This window comes from Ascochyta rabiei, chromosome 2 (genome assembly GCF_004011695.2).
Source record: "Ascochyta rabiei chromosome 2, complete sequence".
NCBI classification, from domain to species: Eukaryota; Fungi; Ascomycota; class Dothideomycetes; order Pleosporales; family Didymellaceae; genus Ascochyta; species Ascochyta rabiei.
This window is the reverse complement of record NC_082406.1, coordinates 1,308,324-1,331,146: the sequence shown is the minus strand read 5'-3', so window position 1 is coordinate 1,331,146 and position 22,823 is coordinate 1,308,324. Positions and strand designations below refer to the sequence as shown.

At 53.5% G+C, this 22,823-nt stretch overlaps 8 protein-coding genes across 9 annotated transcripts, besides 11 other annotated features; 3 read left to right on the top strand and 5 right to left on the bottom strand.

Moving 5' to 3' along the window:
* Window positions 1-1,530: 1,530 nt before the first annotated feature.
* On the top strand, window positions 1,531-2,769 carry EKO05_0001311 (uncharacterized protein; the record flags this gene model as incomplete). The annotated part of the gene is made up of 1 exon (XM_038944947.1): window positions 1,531-2,769. One exon carries the CDS (start codon window positions 1,531-1,533, stop codon window positions 2,767-2,769), a length of 1,239 nt encoding a protein of 412 aa, XP_038802067.1.
* A 788-nt stretch (window positions 2,770-3,557) lies between these two features.
* On the bottom strand, window positions 3,558-5,393 carry EKO05_0001310 (laccase, multicopper oxidase, benzenediol:oxygen oxidorectuctase; the record flags this gene model as incomplete). Its single annotated transcript, XM_038937247.1, has 3 exons — window positions 3,558-3,737; window positions 3,791-5,149; window positions 5,199-5,393. The coding sequence occupies 3 exons, from the start codon at window positions 5,391-5,393 to the stop codon at window positions 3,558-3,560; spliced, it is 1,734 nt and encodes a 577-aa protein (XP_038802066.1).
* Window positions 5,394-7,536: 2,143 nt separating this feature from the next.
* Window positions 7,537-8,798, top strand: EKO05_0001309 (uncharacterized protein; the record flags this gene model as incomplete). Its single annotated transcript, XM_038937584.1, has 2 exons — window positions 7,537-7,924; window positions 7,972-8,798. 2 exons carry the CDS (start codon window positions 7,537-7,539, stop codon window positions 8,796-8,798), a joined length of 1,215 nt encoding a protein of 404 aa, XP_038802065.1.
* Window positions 8,169-8,200: a tandem repeat.
* Window positions 8,481-8,557: a tandem repeat.
* A 2,810-nt stretch (window positions 8,799-11,608) lies between the features above and the next one.
* Window positions 11,609-11,636: a tandem repeat.
* A 1,579-nt stretch (window positions 11,637-13,215) lies between these two features.
* EKO05_0001308 (Ribonuclease P) lies at window positions 13,216-14,379 on the bottom strand (the record flags this gene model as incomplete). The annotated part of the gene is made up of 1 exon (XM_038944946.1): window positions 13,216-14,379. One exon carries the CDS (start codon window positions 14,377-14,379, stop codon window positions 13,216-13,218), a length of 1,164 nt encoding a protein of 387 aa, XP_038802064.1.
* Window positions 14,380-14,819: 440 nt separating this feature from the next.
* On the bottom strand, window positions 14,820-16,512 carry EKO05_0001307 (NAD-dependent histone deacetylase sir2; the record flags this gene model as incomplete). 2 transcript variants are annotated; one of them, XM_038937654.1, is made up of 3 exons in its annotated part: window positions 14,820-15,134; window positions 15,186-16,225; window positions 16,296-16,512. In XM_038937654.1, 3 exons carry the CDS (start codon window positions 16,510-16,512, stop codon window positions 14,820-14,822), a joined length of 1,572 nt encoding a protein of 523 aa, XP_038802063.1. The 2 variants fall into 2 exon arrangements, with proteins under 2 accessions (XP_038802063.1, XP_059491628.1); XM_059635645.1 differs by having other exon boundaries at window positions 15,186-16,512.
* Window positions 16,221-16,246: a tandem repeat.
* Window positions 16,247-16,284: a tandem repeat.
* Window positions 16,365-16,407: a tandem repeat.
* Window positions 16,513-16,536: 24 nt separating the features above from the next.
* Window positions 16,537-16,623: a tandem repeat.
* Window positions 16,624-17,418: 795 nt separating this feature from the next.
* Window positions 17,419-17,497: a tandem repeat.
* Window positions 17,498-17,516: 19 nt separating this feature from the next.
* Window positions 17,517-18,704, top strand: EKO05_0001306 (uncharacterized protein; the record flags this gene model as incomplete). Its single annotated transcript, XM_038937489.1, has 2 exons — window positions 17,517-18,299; window positions 18,372-18,704. 2 exons carry the CDS (start codon window positions 17,517-17,519, stop codon window positions 18,702-18,704), a joined length of 1,116 nt encoding a protein of 371 aa, XP_038802062.1.
* Window positions 17,549-17,569: a tandem repeat.
* Window positions 17,592-17,699: a tandem repeat.
* Window positions 18,705-18,832: 128 nt separating the features above from the next.
* Window positions 18,833-18,866: a tandem repeat.
* A 374-nt stretch (window positions 18,867-19,240) lies between these two features.
* On the bottom strand, window positions 19,241-20,317 carry EKO05_0001305 (Alcohol dehydrogenase (NADP(+)); the record flags this gene model as incomplete). The annotated part of the gene is made up of 2 exons (XM_038937153.1): window positions 19,241-20,090; window positions 20,142-20,317. 2 exons carry the CDS (start codon window positions 20,315-20,317, stop codon window positions 19,241-19,243), a joined length of 1,026 nt encoding a protein of 341 aa, XP_038802061.1.
* Window positions 20,318-21,305: 988 nt separating this feature from the next.
* EKO05_0001304 (uncharacterized protein) lies at window positions 21,306-22,134 on the bottom strand (the record flags this gene model as incomplete). Its single annotated transcript, XM_038937258.1, has 3 exons — window positions 21,306-21,879; window positions 21,931-22,015; window positions 22,062-22,134. The coding sequence occupies 3 exons, from the start codon at window positions 22,132-22,134 to the stop codon at window positions 21,306-21,308; spliced, it is 732 nt and encodes a 243-aa protein (XP_038802060.1).
* Window positions 22,135-22,823: the final 689 nt, after the last annotated feature.

Below are 22,823 nucleotides of genomic sequence, written 5' to 3'. Positions count from 1 at the left end.
TATAAGCCTGCCAATAGCCATACCCGCCCAGAATCCAGATGAACACAGGCCTGCGAGGTAGGGAGTTGCGTGCCGACTTCGAAGCATGAACGAGACGACCCAGCCTGATATTGCCGTTTCTACACCCACGTCTGCGAGGAAGTACGCCGCGCACCACCATGTGGCGGGGAATTTGAGCATTGCGTTGGCGCGGCCTTTGTTATCCATTTCTTCGGACTGATGGCCGTGACGATACACTGATGCTGTTTCAAACCGGAACGCAGTACAAAGTAATAGAGCATCAAGAACGGAAAGAGCGCCCTTGATTGATCATGAGTTATAGTATCGTATAGGTGCATTTGATCACTTACCAGTACATAGTACCACTCGAACCAAGCATACCGGCTGGTAGTCATGAGCGTGACGAGCACAGGAGCTGCTGCTGCCCCAGCAGAGAAGCTTCCGTGCAGCAACCCAGAGATAGTGCTCGCTCTCTCCATACTACCAGCCCACGCGCACCAACTCCCATCAAGCAATCCTGTCCCAAGGCCTTGCACGGCAAATCCTACAAGGACCAAAGCAAAGTGCGAGTGTAACGATAGCAGCATTGCAGCGATGATCTGCAACGCCGGGCCGATGAGCGCGATACCGAACTGGCCAAAGTGGTGGTGAATCAATGAACTCGTTTGGGCAGCAGCTATGTAGCCTACTGGGCCAACAACAAAGACCAGAGAGACGTGTAGATCTGACAAGTCGTAATGAGATGCGATCAGAGGAAGTAATGCGCCGATCGACGAATTGAAAAGCCCGAGTGTGGCGAACGAGTACATGGCAGCCACTATCTTGAACACAAGCTGAGCTGGAATCTTTGACAGAACATTCGGAGAATTGTTCGCGTCATTCCGAACAGAGGTCGTGTGTCCACTGAGCAGAGGCGCGTCCTCCTCTTGTGACGGTGACGCCATGTTACGCGTTCAAAACGAAGGAAAACTGGGACAATAAGAAGTCGATGATAGTGCTCGCAAGAAGTCGCTACAACAAGCAACTGCAGCCGAGGTCATGACCACTAGATCAGGTACGCAAGGCGCTAGGGTCTCGCTCTGGCTACTGCCGTGATCAAATGTTGTGGCACTTACTTGATCAATCTCACTGGCAGTCTTCCGCAAGGAGAACAGAATCGCTTTGGCTCCAATCTCACTGTTGTCTAGTACATTTCGTATCATATCATGTTCTCCTGGGGCAGAGTGAATGGGAACACCAACTACCCTTCACAAATACAACATAAGCTTAGTCACGATAGCCTAGATCAACGTCATCGGATCACAGGATTGTTATTTGAGTTTTGGCAAATCTCCAGAAACGAGTGTTGCACCTGTTGTTCGCGATTGGTTTGGAGCTTACCATATCTGCAGCACGTAGGTCATACCATGTGTAGAATTACCCCGCTCGTGTGTACAGTGGGGTATACATAGACCTTCCACACCCTCCAACTCTGTTCATACCATATGACGAGCTTTTGAAATTGCCGCCCTTCCAGTTTTCCAGACCACAATGCAAAATAGCGTCAACGACATAGAGGGTTCGATTCGCGGCTTCACTCTTTCTGGAAATGCATCTGAGAGTCGCAAACGAGAACGACCCAGCTCAATACCCAACCATTTGGCGTATCTACAAGATTCTATCCAGGGACTTGATCAGTCGACAAACACGATCGTCTTACAAGCGCAATCAGTCAGAGATTTAGCTGACGATGCACCTGCCTTCGGCTGTATACCGATTGCAGAAGTGATCTCGCTTCATGAACAGACCAGAAAACTCACGGGTATCATATCAGACCTAAGAACTACGATCGATAAGATGACGGAATCGATAGAAATATCGGTCATCCGACAGCTCAATTCGCTTGGCAATCGAACGACAGATATCGAGTTCTGCAGACCCCCGATAAAGCAACTCTTGTCCCATTTCGATGCAGAAATCAAAAACATTGTCCATGAATCCTTCAACATCTCCAACGATCAGAGCATACTGTTGAGGGTTGCTGAAAAGAGCTATGAGCAATCTGTCAACCCTTCTGGCGTGTTGCACGCTGATCACTATTTCGATCCATTCGAAGAAGCCCAACAAGAATGGCCATACGATCCCGATTTTGAGAGTGAGGAGTACTATGAACATGAGAATCGGCTTATTCTGGATGATGGTTATGCTGCAGATTTTCAAGCACAAGCAGAGCGCAGGTCTGAGGCGAGCCAGAAAGACAGACAAGATTGGGTAGACTTCTGGGTCCGCGCACTGAACCATGCACCTGGTGGACCAACACTCTTCCATCCGCCAGTAGGCTTACACGAAAGATCCCTCAGTTTGGACGTACCGAAGTATTTGTTCCGGACTTTCGACGCGGTGAGTCCGGGAAGAAACGACGACAGTATAATAGCTTCTAGAGCAAGCATAGTCGGATCAGAGAACAGCGGCCAAAGGGACATTCTGGGCGTAGAGAAGAGGAGAGCAGCGAAACTGTTGCATATGCATCTGGACAAATACGTTTTTGGCTGCGAGGAACAGGACAACTTAATGTCCTGGACAAGCTCCCTCCTTTTCGCCATCCAATACGCGATCTGGCGATCCTATAACAATGGGCGATCGACATCTAAGATCAATATATGTGCAGTCGATCCTTGCAAGTTTCCATTGGGTCAATTCATGCGCGATGTTCCGTTGCTCGAGACATTTCACGCTACCGCTGAGCAGTTGGGCAATCCGATGGAGAACATCTTTCTCAGGGAGTGTTGAATCGTTCAGGTCGATCATGCATGGTATCTCTCGAGCAACTGATGCAAACTGGACTCAAACAAAGATGTAAATGGACCAATCGGGTAAAAGAGCTACGTCAAAAATGGTCGGTGAAGCAAAGGACGCCTGGTCGTGAGATTCAGCTTGCACTCGACATAGGGCATAATTGTTTCAGTCAGTTCGAGCTGTGTGACATAGCTTCCTTGATTCTGACCTTCAAAAATCGCGAATTATCAGTGTTTGGGCACACGAGTGAGTAAATCCTTTCGTTACCACATTCAGACGCTTTTTCCATCAAATGTAACTAATTATTGAAGACAACATGCAGCCCCAATGGGCGACCAATCCCATTGAAGTCAATCGTTATTGGACTGCTGCTGAAACAAGGAAAAGTTTCAGCCAACGCCAGGCTGCAATGTTCGACGATCTGTCCCATCAACATCATGAGACTCTACGAAAGGTCTTTGCTTGAGAGAAAGTTTGCTCGAACCAAGCGACATACAAACTGTATCCCGGGTTACTGGGCATTATTCACTACGTAATGCCACAAGAAAAGCGCATCACGCTACTCAGTTTTTCGACGGCCGAAAAGAACCGTTACCGGGTGTCTGTCCAAGAATATTTTTATTTGATCGAGCACTCTATTTGGCCGAATATTACACAGAAACACATTCCAATGCGAGCAGTGGATGGGTATGGCTTGTGAGATATGTGTTGAAAGGTCCAGAATGTAGGCTAAACGATAGAAATCCCGTATATCAGCTCAAGATCTGCAAAGCTTCAAAGCTCTAGAGCCCCGAATCGGTCTGGTTGTACGGATGGTTTCCGTCGAACCAGTACCCATCCCACTCATCACAGCCCTTCTTGAAATCTGACGTGCCACCAATCGCGCCCTGAATCTCACCTTTGCGCTCCAGGAACTGCATCGAAAGTCCCTGACTCGCATGCCATGCAATGTGGCAATGCATCTGAAAATCGTTGTTAGCTAAATAACCGAATGAGGGAAAGTACGAGTACTTACCACCCAAGCTCCTGGATTATCCGCAGGAAATGCTATCAGCAGATAACCACCAACTGGCATTGTTGTAGTATCACGACGGGTAGGGTTGTTCAGCGTCAAACCTGTAGTCGAACCGTCCCAAGTCCCACTCCCTTCGCCGACGATGTAAAAGTCGTGGCCGTGAAGATGGATAGGATGCGGAAGCTGGATAGCAGCTGTTGATTGGATCCACCACAGATACCAATTGCTAGTGGACATCTCATGGATGTTGGCGTTGGCATAGAACTTATCCGATCCAGCGAGTGTTGTCTCCAGTGTGGGGTTGTTCCAATCGACGATCATCGGTGTGCCATCAATGAGCCAGCGGACAAGGTTGGCTGGTGCTGCCTGGCTGAATCCGATTTCGAGCTTGCCAGCGCTGCCGACTACAGATGAGGGTACGGTGTTCGGGACGAAGGGAACGAGATCGCTGGTCTTTTCATCGACGCAGGCTGTTCGCATGGCGACACCGGTAGACGTAGGGTTTCCACTGGACGCGCCTGAATAAGAAACGATGGCGCCCATTTGGACGCCAGAAGCGATCATAGAGTTGGATCCACAGTCTGTTCCTACGGCTACGCGGAACCAATAGTTATCCACCGTCTGGTTTGCGTTGATCATTACATCGTAACGTTGGCCAATAGCAAGCGTCACCTGAGTGGTGATATAAGACTTGATGGGAACAAAGTCGGCAGTCATAACAGTGAAGGGATGTCCATCAAGAGAAACACTGAAAGTGCTGTCCACGGAGGTGTTAATGATCCTGATGCGGTACTTTTTCCCCTTGGTGACAGTCATCTTCGCATATTTGCCCCCGCCGCTTGCGTTGACATGAGTACCGTTGACAAGGATGTTATTTGGAGCGGGAGGGCCCCTTGTTGAGTGCTGTGCTACCTCATTGAGAGTGAAAGCTGGTGTGTAGTAGTAGTCTGTAAGTGGCAGCACACCCAGATCCTCATCGTAATTGGCTGTAGCGGGGCCATCGATAATCATGGTCCCGAGCACACCATCCCCGTACTGAGCAGACCAATGAGAGTGGTACCAGGTCGTGCCGAACTGGGTCGCTCTGAATTTGTATTGGCGAGTCTTCCCGGGGGCAATTGGACATTCTGTAACGCCAGGGACGCCGTCTTGTTGACATGAGTTCAACTGGCGAATGCCGTGCCAATGAATTCCGGTGCCATTGTCTTGCATGTTGTTCTTGACATTCACGACAATGGTGTCACCCCACTTTGCTCGAATCGTCGGTCCTGGGTATTGACCGTTGATAAGTTGAAATTGTCGACTTCCAGCACTGCCATCAAGATGTGGTTTTGTGACGTTCGAGATCTCAAGGTTGTACTTTCTTATTGTCAGTGTATATAGCACCACGTGGATTTTGGAGACGTACAGTGACAGTTGTACCATCTGGAGGGGATTTGGCATCGAAATCAGTGGCGATACTGTACCCATCGCTCCAACAATTGCGTGTTCGAGCTGTGTTTGTACATGCGCCGTCTTGTCTCTCAACAAGAGAGGTTGGGATGGCACTGGCATACGCGAGTGAGCCGGCAGATAGCCAGTAGGCCAAAGAACGAAACAACATTGTTACTGTCAAAGCCCAGAAATAGATGAACGAAGGTAAGAAGACTCGGCCAGGCTAGAAGAATGGTGAAATCTCTGGTCGGATTGGCATAAAATTAGACGAAAGCAAGGTCGAAGCTTCATTTATGCTGAATCTATACTCAGCCGTCAAAGATGGGCGTGGCAATGCTCGGTGGACGCTAACCTCGCTTGCCCGGCGTGTTACATTCAAGGGAATGCCAAGGTAGAAGCGTCTGTACAGCTACACCAATACTTGGTGGCTTTGCCACTACATGTCGGCACGAGAAAGACCCAAGATAACGACCACGAGGCTAGATCTGACACCTGACGGCCTGACACATGACTATCGGGCGATGTGTTGGAGACACCGACAGCATGATCGCGTGCAAGGGGAAGGAAAGCCTATTTTCGGGTCAGAACCGACTGTCGGTCAGTATGATAGGCCAGAAAGTGTACCATAGGCCTTTACGGAATGGACACGAGAATACCGGCAGTCTTGAGAGCAACGACACTAGACTTCCCTTGACTGCATTGTTTAGCTGACATGCACAAGCTTACTGCTTCTGGCAGCAGTTTTCGTCCGTCATAAGCAGCTGAGCCTGGCCAAACTCGATCAACATCCGCAAGGATGTTCGTCCCACCACAGGTTGTGGGTCTGCTGAGATCTCGCATCAAGCCATGCAGAATCTATTGAAAGGTTGTCGTAGGAGGCTCCATTATGGACGACACTAGACGAGTTGATACGAACAGGCTAGCGGCGGCGCCTCTTCGCTTGCAACCCGATGGGGCGAAGGCACACGGAAGCATGCACTGGACGTCCGGAATTTGCAAATATTGTGACTGACATCAACAAAATGGGCAGGGATACAAAGCATAGGTCCTGAACGAGCTAATGACCGCAAAGCCTGGTGGGCCTGATTGGAAACATTTCGCGATGCGCTAAAAGCCAAAGAGAGAACGGGCTACTGCATGCCGGTCTTTGCCGCTAAGGAAGTGTGCATTAGCAACGATAGAGTGCTGTTTGAGAGTTCCTCGTCCACATGTACCTGAGAGATGACTCTAAGTTACGGAAGTACAACAAGGCTGACAAGGTGGCTCATGACTACTCATTACTTTGCTTACAGCTGGTTCTCGATACTTATTGATTAAGTTTCCTAACCTTGCACGTCTCTAGTCAGCTCCATAAGGCTCAGCTGGCAGGGATTCAGGGACCCGAATGGTCGGGTTATGTTGTACTCCGTCATCATGCGGAACACGAGATGACTTGTCTTTTCATCCTGCGGTGTAGCTCGAGCTACAGAACCCTGAATAACAAGGCCAAGTTGCCGGTTCGTACTGTTGGGAGAGCGCTAGGGACAGGTCGGACTTACGACATGCCTGAAACCATATGAGGTAGTGAGGGTGGAGAATATCTAGGATTGGAAGCACGGAAATCAGTGCGTGAATACGGGCTGCATGTTGTTCGTGTCGTTGAAGGTTGGAGTGCATGTGCCTTGGCGTGACATAAACCTGGCTGAATCTCCCCATCAAAGATTTCATTATCGCACGAACACTGTCACACGATGGCAACATCGTGATTGCCGGATCAGATCGGCTGTAAGAACATGCAGGTGTATGTGGAGGAGTGGTGACGTGAAGCCTAAATTGGAAACGCATCTCGCGCTAACCGTGCACGGACTTCAAGTGCCGACTGGACAAGGTTCCGAGTGGCTTTGCAGCAGGTCGCATTTTCCTTGCTTGCTAACGCAGAACTTCGGCCTCACCAGACTCTGACTACGCAACAAGCGGTCCATGACTCTCGATGGACTGAACATGCATGCGGGCTGTACTGCCTGCGAGCTTACCGTGGGGCACTCGCCAATACACCCCATTTCTTCCTCTAGTCTGCTTATGTACTGATTCCACTTGACCGTGCGAGACGAGACAGCACTTACGGATAGCTATTTGCAGTTCGTCAAGCCGTCTGATCAGGGCCCTACTCGGTAAACACTCGAATCCAGTATGCGGGTCACTAGGTGAGATAGCTGTAGGATTACCTAGCCCGCTGAGGTTGTAAGGTACAAAAGACGATATTGCCCGTCCAAGTATACACTACTCACTTTCTATCGTTCTTCGGCCATCATCTTCAATTACTCCACTTCGTCATGTTTGTCTCTCGCTCTTTCTCCCTGACAGCTTTTGCTGCTCTGCTCTCGTTGGCCGTCTCAGATGTATTTGACCCTGACTCTGTATGCTACTCTTACGGTGTCGACTTTGTCGATGAGGGGTCTTACTTCATCAACTCGCTTTCCAGCGATCCGTTTACCAGTGTTTCCACTTTTAAAGGGTGCAATACAGGCGTTGCGGACATCTTGCTTGTCGACCCTGATGACACTGAGTATCTTTGTGACGATATTCCTACCACCCCGGCGGATGAACCACAGTTGTCGAAATGTCCGATTTTGAAGAACCAGATGTCTTCTGGGCACTGGCTTCTTCTGATCTTGGGTAACAATGGTGATTATCCTGCTCAGCCCTTCGCATGGCAGCGAGGTATGTAAGAAGTGCCTATCATGATACTCCCATATTAACGATTTCAGATCTCTACCTTACATTAGGTACACAAATTACGAGCACATTCACGCCAACGGTCACACTCAGCACAGTCACCACTCCTATCGCAACTGAGATACTAAGTACAACATCGCTGCTTGTGACTGAGGTTGGTCCCTTCGAAACTGTCACCGTCCCAAGCGCAACAGCCAAGAAGACCAAGACCATTACGCCTAAACCAGTAACGACAACGTCGACGAAGACGATGACAAAGACTAGACTGGATGCGACACGGGTGTTCAGTACAACTACAAAGACAGCGACCGCCACCTGCACAACACCCGGCCGCCCTGGAAAGCCAGACAAGCCCTGCCGCTTCACTCCTACACTTCTCCACCCTGCGGCGCTGGCCACACCCACCAGTCTGCCCAAGTACAGCCGCCACGTACGCCGATCTGATCGTGCTATTGATTACGAGTGGGCGCGTGCACGTGTTGAAGCAGCCAAGCAGAAGCGCAACGCAAAGGCTCAAGGCCTCGAACGCCGCGCTCCAGACACTCCAACTACTACTCTGACTGCTGAAACTCCTATCGCTACAACGACTACTATCACTGCTGATCCTATTACTACCACGGAGACCGTTCTTTTTACTCAAACCAGCACGTCAACGCTGCCACCTGCCACTGTCTTCTCTGGAGTCCTCACCCACACAACCACGCTGCCTACACGTACGAAGACGCGACTTCAACTTGGCTGGGCGACTACCACAAAGACCATCACCTGGGGCGCCACTTTCACAAAGTACACTACAGTCACTCCAACAGCCTCGGTGTCAGCTTGCAAGAAAGCAGGTGGGCACTTCGGATGGAATTGATAGATTTCTGGCGACGACTGATCTAGCATTTCTGCATCTTCATCATCTCATCGCTTTGGCGTTGATTCCCTTGGTCGATACCATATAATCCACTGCATTAATACGTAGCACGAGTTCATAATATCTCAATCAAGTACTCAACCCCGCATCTCCCTCCGCCCACGCCAGGCTAAATCGCTGTCGAGATGTCACAATATCTTTAACCCGCTTGTTCTATCTTGGTGCTTATGATGCGCGTGACATGACATGTTCTAGAAAAACAAACCTTCGCAGTATGCACAGAGATGCCTCAATCCGTGCAGTCATGAACAAGCGACTCCACTGCGCCACAGCACAAGGTTGTGTGGGGTTGTGCGATCTCATCCCTGCAACAACCCCTGCAGATCATCCCTGCAGATCACCCCTGCCATGCTTAGCAAAGCACTCGCTTACCCCGCCACAGCGTTACTGCTCGCCGTCCAGATAGGTACGTGTGCCACGACTTCTGGGCCCGGACCGCAGTGTGAGAAACACGAGGATCTCGGGTTACACGGGCGGTAGCGTGGCAACGCTGTGCAGAATCGCGGCGCGCCTACGATAACGGAAATCCGATCGCCCCAGGGTATGGATCTCCTCAATCAATATCCGAAATCGCTTAGGTTGGCGCTTGGGCTACATCAGACAAATGTCAAGGTCATCAATGGAGGCGCGACGGTGTGCTGTGCCTCTTGGGGCGTTTTCATCATTCAGGTCTGCACGCTCGACATTCCGACGACAAGTACTGCAGCGTTCGGGAGTATTACTCGTGGTGTCTGTGGTAGAACGACTTTGTTGCCAAGCCGCAGTCAGCTTGGTAGTCGTTGCTCATGGTGTGCGCGAAGTGATCAGCTGATCGCGGAAAGAGAGGGATCCGCGTATCCAGAATAACGGCACCAGAGCACTTGGATGTCTGGATTCAGTTATGTTTCACGCAAACAATTCAGGCTCTCGCTACCGACTACCACAAAGTCGGGGGTATTCCTGCACACGCGCTGCGCTTAAGTCTTTGCAGGTAAAGAAACCATGTTTTGTTGAGTGGACGCTACGGATGTTAGTGTGAGATGGAACCCAAAATGCGGAGACGAATTTAGGCCTCCCTCGAGCGCGGAACATTTGCCCGGCAACACATCAATACGACGAGTCTGTTCAAGCTTTCTCATCTCTCCCATCACTGGTCGGTCGGCATATGTCGAGAGCGATACGAGGCTGCACATGTGACGGACCTTCCGACATACTGCGAGCTCCTCCGTACTGCAGTGCATTCTACTGCGGCCCAGCAGGCTCACCGATAAAATCAATATTGGACGTATACGCTCGAGATATCGGTTCGTTGGTTTCAGAAATGGCGTTCCGCGCTACCAGTATCCACCAACAACAAGACAAGAGTTCAAGAAGTCTTTGCTCTCATCTGATCTAATCAACGCTGCTCTCGCAGCATCGCGCAACCTTTTGCAAAGTTGACTCCTGATACACAACACGTTAGCGGAGAGTTCGCAGCATCCGTGCTGATCATAGATTCGAGCAAGCAGAATTTTGCGGATATTTGGACGCTGCAATGTACAACACAGTCAGCGTAGATTACCAGATCGGTGTCTACATACGAGGGGCACGGATATGGCGGACTTGCCCACGTTTCTCAGCGGGCAATGCAGACGATGTACGAAGTACGCCTCACTCAGCAATGTCAGGTGAGCCTTAGTGATGGTCTCGACTGACTCGTTAGGAGTGCTGAGCTAGCGACGGGCAAGCTATTGATAAAGCAGCGTGCCATGCCGCCAGCATAAGCACTAAGCTATGCGATCAAATAGCAGCTAAAAGACTTCAGTGGACACAAATGCCGACAAGTACCGAGACAACGGTAGGACAGCCAACAACAAGCTCAAGCTGAACATGCATGTTGGGTTCCAAGGTTTAGCACCGTCTAGTGCTGCTGTAAATGTGTGCTGTGAATAAGCAGCTGCCCTGATGCACGCGCAAAGCCTGCCTGCTTGCCATTGCTCATGGTCTACAAATAGGCACATGTCATGTAGTAAGATAATGCCTGGCAGCTGTGCAGACACGTCATACGAGCCCACTCACCGAGATTTCCATGAAAGGCAAAAATACACGATCAAGACATCAGCCTTGATTCAGCACTTCATCGGTCTAGCAAGACGTCGAGTCAGAACCTCACGCAGACCTGGTACCTTCCTTCGGTACCAGAGGAGCTTCGCGTCACACGGACATATGCTACGTAGACCAGCTATTACCACTCGCATGATCTCCTGGCACATGCAGGTCGGTTCTCAACTGCCGACACCGGCAGCAGGTTCCCTGTCTCAGTCCATCCCATGTGTTCAGTCAGCAGTCTACAGTGGCCAATCACCACTGCGACTAAGACCCGGCATGTCAGTGTCAACATGCAAGACGCTGTAGTGGGCTTGGAGCCGGATGTAATCAACACCATGATATGATGTGCTACTCGATATCTCTCGCGTGTGTTTCTAGCTCGAGGCCGCAAACTAAATTGTGGCATCCAAACTGGCCGGTGAATGCATTTACTCACCAGGACGCAATCGTCAAGGTCAACGGGTAGGGGTTCGAGCGGTTGTGACACCTCGCCAGTGTTCAGAATAGCCGAGCTTTCTGCAGAGTATCACAGCACGTTCCTGCTTGTCACACGACTGAGGTGGGAGGGGAGGAAGCCCTAGAGAGATTCCGAGTACTCAAGAGCCTTGCTACGGTAAGCTGTGATGTCTCAGACTCAAGGCTGCTTTTCTTACCCCTCTCCCATGCCATCTACCCAGTCTCCAATCATCATCTCCATCGTCATCATGCATCGAAGTCAGCCAGAACCAACTACACACAGGTCAACCTTACCGAACCAATCCACCCTTCGAGAAGATCCAAGGTGCCAGCATCGATAGTCATAGGACGGGGAAGAGGAACATACTACCAAAAACTTGAGCGAGTAGAAGAGTAATGCTCGATAGCGGTAGATTCGTTTCTAGATACGAGACAAATCAGAGTCTACAGGAGTGGTGTTCACCAAAGACATTGCACGTATCATACACTGCAACGTGATCTGCCGTATATTGGGATTGTCCACGTAGCCACTTGCCGCGCCCGAGCACACTTTGATTGAGCAAATACATGTTAGACGGACATACGCGTGAGGGGTGTATTTGCCGTGAAATCAGCTGCCGTTATAATCTCGAAAAGAGGCGCACGAGTGGAGGGTCAAGTAGCTGCGTGTGACCAAGTCTAGAGGTACGTTGTGTGTTCGGTCCGCGAGACTGTGCGTGGAGGGGGCTTGGGATGGGGAGGCGGTGTTACGTCTAACTATCTGTACACGAACAGAGGTTGAACATTGGACAGTGGGTTTGTTGGTTCTAGCAAGTGGTAGATTGTACAAGACTGATTCTCTCTACTATCCAATCTAGTAGAGTGTAAAGCAGTCTTTTTGAACAGCACCACTGCATTCACTGACTCTGATCCATCTCTCCCGACGTCAACGCCTCATCCACAAACACCGCCCTGCTAGTTCATCAAACATGCAGCATTCAGTACCAGCAAACGCAACGGCAACTCGTAACGTCCTGGTTGGAGTACTAACACCAAGAGAATCGAAATGGCAGGCGGAGGGATCCCAGGGTGCTGGACGTTGACGGGCGTTGATACAAGGATCCAGGTGCGCCAGTTTTCACTCTGCTTGCTTCGCGAGGCACTTGACGAGCTATTTAGACCAAACAGCCTGACTGAGCTAGCGCGTGATACTACAGCACTCACTCAAGGCTCAACGCTCATGTTCGTGGGGTATCGAGACCCCAGGCCGAGATTCTGGCTGAGGGTGTTGCAGTGCTTCTCTCGAGGATCCTGATTTGCCTATTTTGCTCGCTTTGCTCGTGGTTTGAAGACTCGCGTTAGAAGACTCGGATTTGATGACTGGTAGGGTGAGAGAGACTCCGTGCTCGAGCAGCACGACACATTTCCTAGACACTCTGCTCGCAGAGATGTGCTTCAACACATTGCAAGGATAGCCGTTTGCGCAGTCGTGGCTCGGAGGATGTGCTGACGACGATAGTTGGTGTCGAGCTCGACGTCGTCTCTGGATGTGTCTACAAAATGCAGAGTGGTACACGCAGATGGTGCTAGCCGTAACTAGCAATTTAGCTGGATGTGGCTATCGCATGGAGTGTGCTTGTTGGCGATGTCGGAGCTGCGTCTTTGTCTTTTGTTTCTCGGTCCATTACGATGTGTCACCGCGGAGTCGTTGTGCTTAGACTGTGAGGCTAGACTACTGGCACACCTTGTGGATTTGGATGATTTGGCCCAGATGTTGGACCACGGGACGACAATCGTGGACGCTCCAAGCTGAGTGTAGCGTACACGATATGCTGGCTTGAAACAAGCAGACCGTTCAAGCCTCGATTTCCCACACCAGCGTTTCTCGGTTGGGGAACTGCATGAGCGACCACGCCTTCTTGCCTCCGAATGCCTGCGCACTCATTTTGAACCACTTCTCTGTCTTGTTTTCATCCTGTGTGCCCTCCATAGTGTCATTCTCATCTCTATCACCATCTTGATCGTGCTGGACGATGCTGCCCTTCCTTTTGTTTGTTTCGTGTTTGGCTTTAAACCCGCTCTTCCACACCGCTAGAAACAGATCTTTCGCGAACTCGGGCGTGATGAAGCCATGCCATCGCACTCGCACGAGCTCGCACGTTTCCGTACCGTGACCGAACTCGGGGACGTCGTAGCGGCACAGATGGCTGTCTACCCTGTCGCTCTCGTTGGTCCTGCTTGAGCCCAAGCTGAGCATGTCCAGCCATTCTAGCAGCGCAAGCGCATCGTCCTGGTCGTACAACCCGGATAAACCATTCCCGCAAACATTGAATTTGGGCACGACTGTCCCCTTTAATGTCGTAACCTCTGGTTCCAGCTTGAAAATCTTGGGCGCATGCTGGCTCAACACCTCTCTCCCATCGCTCACACTCTCTCCAAACGATGGATTCGCGCTACAGAACAGCCAACTCTTGCTCTCATTCAGCACGTTCCGCGCCGCCCAGCGCAACCGCTCAAATCCCTTCTTTCCCTTCCGCGCCGACGGCAGCGTGAGATTGTACTCCACCCTCCACCGTGCGCGCGCGTGTTTCTTACCCCCGTCTTCCATGGCTACGCCCACCAGCCCCGCGCGCTCGTACGTCGGCCGATCCATCTCGATCCGCAGCACCCCTCGCACGATCTCGATCCGCGTGTCCACTTTCTCGCGCCCGGCGCTCAGCAGACTCACCATGCCCTGCCGTACATAGGCATCGAGAAAGTCTTGGTCGAGGATGTCGGATAACTTGAGGAAAGCGCGCGCGTACACACTTTCGTTGGGCCCGGGGTACGCGCGCACGACATCCCACAGCTCAGCAGGCAGGACGAGGTCGAGCGTGTGGCTGTGCGGTTGTGCGGCGAATGTGGAGAAGGGCTTCTTCTTGGTCGACGTGTTGAGCGGGTCCATGTACGCGGGCAGGATGCTGTGCGAGAAGTAGGTTTTGGTATCGCTCGAGGCGTCAGGGCGGTGCAGGTCCAGCATGGTGCGCGGACCGGCGTCTGAAAAGGGGTGAGCTTGGTCGTGTAGGGCTGTTGCTGGTATTTTCCTGTGGAGAAAGCTGAACCGCAGGTTGAAGCTCCAAAGCCCACTAGCGCGGCGCGTAGTCCCGTGTGGGGCCAGTCATCGCGTGGGCACATGCTCCAGCCCTACGCACATGGCTTGGCATTCGTAGACGTTCGGGTACGAGATGAGAGAAAGTGAGAAACTGCATAGTCTATGAAAAGATCGCAACACGTCTTCTGGTATCAATCTGCCAAGCCCAGTCGTGAACACCCAATCCCGCAATCCCGCCCGCTCATTATGCAGTACCGAACAACGCCGTGCAGAAATGCCCTCTGTAGCCCTCAACGCCCGCAATGGTAGTAATCGCTCCTCGCCCAACCGTCGTCGTCTTTGTGTCGCGGATCCTCAAACGCCTCGTGCTACTCGACTTTGAGCTGTGGGTTCTTGCTTTCTCGGTCTGTGCGTGTCGTGTGTTTTGGCTCGGTCTCGATCTCGAGCTCGGCCTGCTTCATCGTCTCCAGCCTGAGCTCCGTCCGAGGCTCGACTACCGGCTTCGCGTTTCGCAGCTTGACGCCGTACTCGTGCTCTTCCTCGTCAATGCACACAACGTCCACGGTCTGGTCTTCGGGCAGCATGTCGTGGTCCAGCTTCCAGCCGGCACGGCGCGCGAGCTCGGCGACGATGACATCGCAGTCGCCCAGCAGCTGGATGTCAAAGTTGATGTGATGGATGGGCTGCAGATGTTAGTGCGAAAAGCTCAGTCGAATGCGGGGTGTTGGACTTACGTCTCGCGATATGAAGATCTGCGGCACATGGCGGGGCAGGAAGTTGGGGATCTCGGAGACGGGCGCGACTTTCATGCTCGTGCCCATGACGATGACGAGGTCGACCTTGTCCTTGTCGACATCCTTTAGATGGTCGAAGAAGTCGTTTGGCAGCGCTTCGCCAAAGAAGGTGATGTCGGGCTTCATGATGCCGGGCTGGGGTATGTCAAAGGCACCGTCCGACTCCGAGTCCTCGTCGCTCGAGCGCTTCTTCCTGTTGGCGTGGCCGTTGGAGGTGCGTTTCCGCTTCAGGCCGGGCTTCTGGCTCGCAATCTCGGCGACACAGCGCTTGCACTCGGCCGGCTTCATGGCGCGCACCGAGTCGAAGATGTCCTCGCCGGGAACGTTGTACTTGCACTTTCTGCACGTGGCCGTGGCCCAGGAGCCGTGGCACTGAATCAGCTTCTCCTTGCGGATGCCGGCGTTGGCTTCGACGTTGTCGATGTTCTGGGTGTAGTTTGTGAGCAGCTTGTCCTTGTCCTGCAGCAGGCGGATGAACTCGTGGGTGGGGGTCCACTTCTTCAGGTCGGGGACGATGTCGCCAGCCAGCTGGTAGAAGATGCGCGGGTCTTCGTCGAAGTTGTGGATGTCAAAGACCTGCTCGGGCTCGTCGTAGCCCATGGCGCGCAGGCGCGAGTAGAAGCCCGTGTTCTTGGAGCGGAAGTCGGGGATGCCCAGGCTGGTGGAGATGCCGGCGCCGGTGATGACCATGACGTTGGAGCGGTCCTGCAGCAGGCGGGCGGCGTCGTCGAGGGAGCGGTACTGGTCGAGGCGCGGGCGCTTGTTCAGCTCGCGGTTGATGGCCAGGCCGAGCAGCTGGTAGAAGCTCTCGTCGGGGGCATCGTCGAGGAAGCGGGGGATGCGGACGCTGAAGGCGGTGCACAGCTTGCGGGCCGTCATCCTTTCCGAGGTGATGTTCTCCATGACGAACTGGCTGGCACCGACGGCGTGGAGACGCTGGCGCAGGCGGCGGGCCTCGTCGGCGGTGCATGTCTCGGTGTCTGGGTGGGGTGTTAGCAGTGGGCGGGCCGTGGGTGGTGGGTGGTGGGCCGTGGCGTGGCTGCGGCGTACTGTTGGTGGAGTGCTCGAAGGCGGCGACGTCGTCGAGTATCTCCTCGAAGAGCGAGGCCGTCTCCCACACGGCGCCCTCGACATCGTCGTCGTCGTCGTCGTCGGCGGCGTCCCTGGCGGCAGAGGCGTCCCTGGCGAGGTGCTGTGCGCTCGGCGCACCACGCACGGCGGCCTGGGCCTGGGCGCCTTCAGGACCTGTGCGGGCCTGAGCAGCCATGGTCGTCTGCTGGGCGGCCAGTGAGCAGACGCGGACGTGGACGCGGACGCAGACACAGACGCAGACACAGACACAGACGCAGACGCAGACGCAGACGCAGACGCAGACGCAAAGACCGACGAGACGTGAGACGCAGCGGCGTAGAGAGACGCAGTGGTGGGTACGAGGTTATTGGCTGCGTGTCAAGGGTCGCCGTGCAGTTGGGGGCGCTGGTTGCCGTCGCCGCCGCTCATTGGCCGGGACAAAGGCATGCGATGTGTAGCCCCAATTTTGTACAAAGCTCGTAGTATTGCACGTGTGGACGTATTGTATGCTTACTAAGATACCCCCCCCCCTATGGAGTCGCCGGCAACGACATGGCACGCACGCCCTTGAGGATCCATCAGCAACCAACAGGCCTGGAATAAGAGCCCGTGCTAAGACTCCATCCCTACAGCACGGGTCGACTCTCTTGCACAAATCCGCCAAGAAACAAATACACACACACACCGCATGTGTGAATGTACACAGTAATTATGTATCTGCACCCGTTCCACGCTCCTCATTGGGCGCGGAGCTGGGCGCAACCCCCCTGTCGGTCAACGATACCGACTCGCGCGGCGACGACAAAGCAGCTCGCCGTGCTGCGCTCGCCAATCTGCTCATGGCCTCATCTAGCACCGATCCGACGCGTGCGTGATCTGGCATGCAGCCGTGCCCGTCGAGTCCCGTCGCTGCGCCGCAACCAGACGTCCACGGCCACTCACAGCGAGGGGCACTCCTCGTCGGCATCCCGACTGCCCTCGACTGCTGGCCTGCTTGACCGCTGTGCCGTATCTCGTCGCCAGGTCGTTTCTTCGTCGCCAGCCCAGCCAGTATAAGGCACGCCCTGCCCCGGCTGTCTGCATGGCTGCATCCTTCATCCAGCCTCTGTCCGCTGCCCGCTGCCCGCTGCTGCCCGCCTCTGCCCTCTGTCCTGTGCTGTGCGTGCCGTGTGCCGTGTGCCGTGCGTGTCTGCTCATTCAATGGCCGCTGTTCTGTCCCTCCCCCGCGTAATCCACTACCACCACCACCACCATCTCGATGCCACGCTGGCCCGTGACGACGACGACGACAACCACAACCACAACGTCAACAACAATGACAACCACAACCACAACAACGACAACAACAATGACAACAATGAAAACAATGACAACAACGATGACTTTCCTGCGCTCTCGCTGCTGCCGCTGGACTCGCTGTACCCGGCACACCAACTGAGCACTTCGCACACCCAAACCACCAGCACCTTGACCAAGAGCTCCCTCGAACGCCTCCCCGTCGAAATCGTCAACCAGATCCTCTCCCACCTCGTCCACCCCCGCTCGCGCCTGCCCGGCCTCACCGAGGCCCAGAGCGCCCACGACTTCCCGCGCCAGACCAAGCTCGAGATCAAGAACCGCGAAGACCTGACCACGCTGCCGGACGCACGCCGCTGGGCCGCCGACATCTTCGACTTCAACACCCTGCGCCATCCCTTCCACGTCCTCTCGCTGACCTCGCGACGCCTCCATGGCCTCGTCGAAAGCTACTGCGGCCACCTGGTGCGGACGTGCAACATGTTCAACCTGCCCTTTGCCCACTTCGACACGCACGGCGCGGCCTGCGTGTATCCCGACCTGAGCCACATCGTGTACCGCCGACTGTGGCTGCAGCACGCGCCGAGACTCTGCATATACTGCCACGTCGGGCTGGACTGTTACCCGTTTCCCGTAGTGAAGCGTTTAATCGCCGCATGCGAGGATTGTTTCTACAGACAAACCTTGGTACGTGCCCCTTGCTCTCATCTCACACGCCCACGCCCACGCCCACGCACACAGCTAACCCCACTCCCCCAGACCGTCGACGAAGTAGAGCGCCAATACCACCTCAGCATCCCCACGCTCCTCAACTCGCCCGTCATCCGCGGACCCGGCCCCGGCTCGGCCTGGGTCCTGCGCATCGACGTCGAAGCCATGGCCCTGCGTCTCTACGGCACCCGTGCCTTCCACGCCGCCCACGCGGACCAGCTCGGCAAGCCCTGCACCATATGCGCCATCACGCGCTTCACGCCGGCTTTTGCTGCTAGCACTCGGAGCGAGCGCGGGCTCAGAAGGGGCACTACCCGGCCTGTGAGGAGGGTCATGAGTCAGAAGAGGAGGGGCGTCAAGAGGGTCACTCGGTTTACCTGAGTGTGCTCTCTAAAGAAAAAAATAAAAAATTCAAGACACTGGAAGACGCTGGGAGCTGTGATGAAGAGTTCACTTCTTGCTTTGTTTAATTGTCCTCTGTTTGGGAGTTGCACGGCAGAACGATAGACGGATGGACGGATGGATGGATGGATGGATGGATGGCCAGGCGTTTTTGTTTGCCCGTCTCGACTTGGATCGTGGTCGTCTTTGCATTTTCTTGCACGCGCTTTTGCATTTCCATGATACCTCTCGCAGCGTTGGTTCTGCACTTGCACTCGTCGTTTGTCGTTGATCATCGGGATGGAGTCCTGACCATGATATTACTTGAGTTGATCGTATTGGTTGAATGCTATTGTCTCATGCTTTCCTCATCCACGTACACCAGCGTCCATTCGCTGCTGCTTCATCTTCTTCTTCTACTTCTTCTACTTCTTCTACTTCTACTTCTTCTACTTCTACTTCTTCTACTTCTTCTACTTCTACTTCTTCTACTTCTACTTCTTCTACTTCTTCTACTTCTACTTCTTCTACTTCTTCTACTTCTTCTTACCGTCCAGATCTTGGTAGAACGCCCACCCAAAATTGTCCGACGGGTCGTTGAACCGCATCTTCTTATCAATCCCCGCAATCCGCTCAAGGTCCTCCTGCGGCAGCCTAAAATCGCCTTCGAGGTTGTGCGCAATGCGTGACGGTGTCTTGCTCTTGGGAATCACGCTGTGGCCCTGCGCAATGCCCCACGCCAGCGCAACCTGGGCGCCCGACTTGCCGTGCTTCTTGCCAATCTCAACGAGCACGGGGTCGTCCATCAGCTTGCCCATGCCCGCACCCGCGTCGTAGATGGCGTTCTGGTTCCCAAAGGGCGAGTACTGCGTCACGTGGATGTTGTGCTCGGCGTGCCACTGCGTGAACCCCCGCTGCTGCAGGTACGGGTGGCATTCGATCTGGTGCGCTGCGGGCACGACCGAGGTGGAGCTGAGTAGGCGCTCGAGCTCGGCACGGCTGAAGTTGGAGATGCCGATGGCTCGCGCCTTGCCAGATTGAAAACACTTCTCCATCGCCTTGTACGTGTCGACGTAGTCCGAGGACCCTGGCTTGATCTTGCCCGCGCTGTCTTTGGGGAACATGTCGTCGCTGCGCGCAAATGGGGATGGCCAGTGCATGAGGTACAGGTCGACGTAGTCGGTGCCGAGATCTTTCAGAGACGCGTCAAGTGCTTTCTCGACGTCGTCTGGGTGGTGCGAGTTGTTCCATAGCTTGGTCGTAAGGAAGATGTCCTCGCGCGCAATGCCGGACTTTTTGATCGCGTTGCCCACTGCAGGCTCGGTGCCGTAGATGCGGGCTGTATCGATATGGCGGTACCCGGCCTTCAGTGCCTTGGCGACGGCTCTGTACTTGTAAATAGTTGCACCTACATATGGACGCTATTTTGAGACTCACGGTTCCTGGGCGTTCTTGTCTTGCCAAGTGCCAAAACCAATGGCTGGGATCTTTGCGCCCGTGTTGAGCGTCGATTGTGTGCCATTGTATGCCAATCTTGAGGTAGTCGTGAATTGTCGTGTAAGCTGTGATAGCCTGGTAGCTGACGTGCCTGTGCGAAGCGAAGAGGCAAACATTTTGTGCTGCGATTGGTACTCAAAAGTGCAGATGCGGATAATTACTTGAGGTACTCGCAGTCAACATCATGACGTTGGATGGTGATGAGATCATAGGGGTCCGCGGCAATGCCACCGAGGTGTCGGAACGCGCTCCTAGAGGATCGGAAATTGTCGATCTGGGGGCGGGAATTGGACGGACATAGTGGGAGGATCTCCATGGATGCTTACCACACTCTAGCTCTCTCAAGAGGGGGAGTAGAGGATACGGTGGGGTGCGGGGGGGGGGAACAAGACCAAGCACTCCACGTGCACACGCGATAAGGGGATGTCGAGCAGCTTGCTACTGTCAACTCACGTTACCCATCACAAAATGGCTGAGTCGAGCTTCGTCACATAGCAGCACGCCTCCGACCAGTTCGTCGAGAGTTGCGGCGCAGTACTCTTGATCTCCTCCAAACCGCAGAACGCTAAAGTGTGTCTCGCCAGCCTGCTGAGCACAAATGAATGGATGCTCCCTAAAGGATGGCGAAACATTGAAAGATGCCGCTGTACAAGAAGTGGCTGAAGAGACTGGCCTGCAGTGTCGACTGCTCCCTGTCACGATGCCCACATGAGCTTGTGTGCCTAACGACTCCGCTGATGTCCCTGACGAAGCTCGCACCCAGGTAGACATCATCGAGCCGTTCATCTACAATCAGAACACTACCGAAAGGGAGTGGGACCAAGCATCGTGGTATATAGCAGTGTAAGAGTACGACGCATACAGTCGGAGAGGGCCTGGGGAAGAGCAGCTTAAGCCCGAGTTCTTCACGGCCAATGATGCGGTCCAGAATCTGCATGTTGAATCGGACCGAGAGGTGCTCAGGAAAGCCGTTGAGGTTATCAACACGACAAAATTCTGGCAGAAACGTCTCAACTTTCTCAATCCGTGAATTCGGTCTTCTGGACTTGTCGTTCATACTGACTCTATTAACAGAGACGGCATGCTATTCTACTGAGCTGCGGCCTAGTTGTCCTTTGTGAACCACTGTCTAGAGGCTTCGTAGACCTTGGTGAATGCCGGGTCGAAAGATACCAACCTTTGGTATACTTGCTCGTCGAGACACTTGACAAAGTACAGCATGGAGACGAAGATGAAGTCTGCATATGACACGGCCTGTCCCAGGAAGAAAGGTCCATCGTGCTTCTTCAGTAAGTCAGCTGCCTCCTTCAATGGCCCCTGTGCCGCCTTCCAGCCCTCCTCGGCATTTGCCAAAGCCTCCTTGCGGACTTCCGAAAGAGGCTTGCCAAAGGTTTCCGTGCGGGTTTTAATGAAATACTCTTGCGATCTTCCGGGTAGCAGGTCTGCAACGTTGGGCAGGAATTGTAGGATGATAGGACCCAGGATTACGGAGATGTGGTCACGAATCTTGACAGTCACCGGGTCATCCAGGTGGAGAGACGGGCTGGGGTATCGCTTTTCGAGCTCCTGCGCGATGGGCCATGAGTCCATCTCGTACGTGTCGTCTTCATACTTGATCGCTGGAATACTGTAATCGGTGAAGTATCCGGGCGCGTCCTTGGAGTTTGGCGGTAGTCCCCTGTCTAAGATTGGTCATCTTTCCTCATTTTAGGTGTAGCTAGATACTCACAATGACTTCATCTTGGGTTCGACATCTGGGAACTCTACCCACTCCGTTTGGTAGTCGATACCTTTGTAGTTCAAAACCAAACGCGCTGAGTTTGTCAGCTTTGGGCTCTGCCAGAGCAGTTCTACACTCACTCTTCCATGGGTTGAGCGACCACGCTGTACCCTGCTGAGAGGGCAGATCGTACAAGATAGTCTGGGATGGCATTGTGGCGGGTCTCGTTGGAACTTCCAGTATTTCAAGTCGGCTGCAGGGCCAAGGAAGTCAAGTAGCAGCAAACTCTGTGACAACTGCTTAAAACCCTGTCATTTGTCATCCAGTATCACGAGGGCGGTAAGGTTGAGGGTCCACAATGGTAGGCGGAGATATGTAAGCAACGTCAAAGCGCGTAGTCGTCCCGCATCTCACCCCAGCCTCGTGGAGCTGTGACTCGCCGTGCTTTAAAACGCATCGTCAGAGTGCCGACATGGTTCACAGTGCTTTCTTCGCAGTCTTGATTCTGTCACGTTGTGTGGAGCAGGAAAAGCGCTGGCGATCTGTTCACCCCGCTTTTCAACCTTCTCTGGTCTCATCTCCAGCATGATTACCATGTCCAGTACGGCGTCTTATACATGGCCGTTCTCTTCACAAGAACCTCTCGTATCGCTCTATTCACTTTTCCATCCGGGTTGTTCCATCGTTTCTACGTGCTGCACGTGAGTGCCAGGACAGGATACGCTCCCGGTACGCCATCTTTTTCAGCCCCCAAATTGTCCTTTGTGATCTAGCCTCAGTCAGCCTAGATAACACGCAACAATGTAGGCCTTATCATGACAAGCGAATAGAATGATCCAGTGGCTTGCCCAACCACAAGTTAGGTCTACCAGAATTAGCAACCTTTGCCGATCGCATGTGGT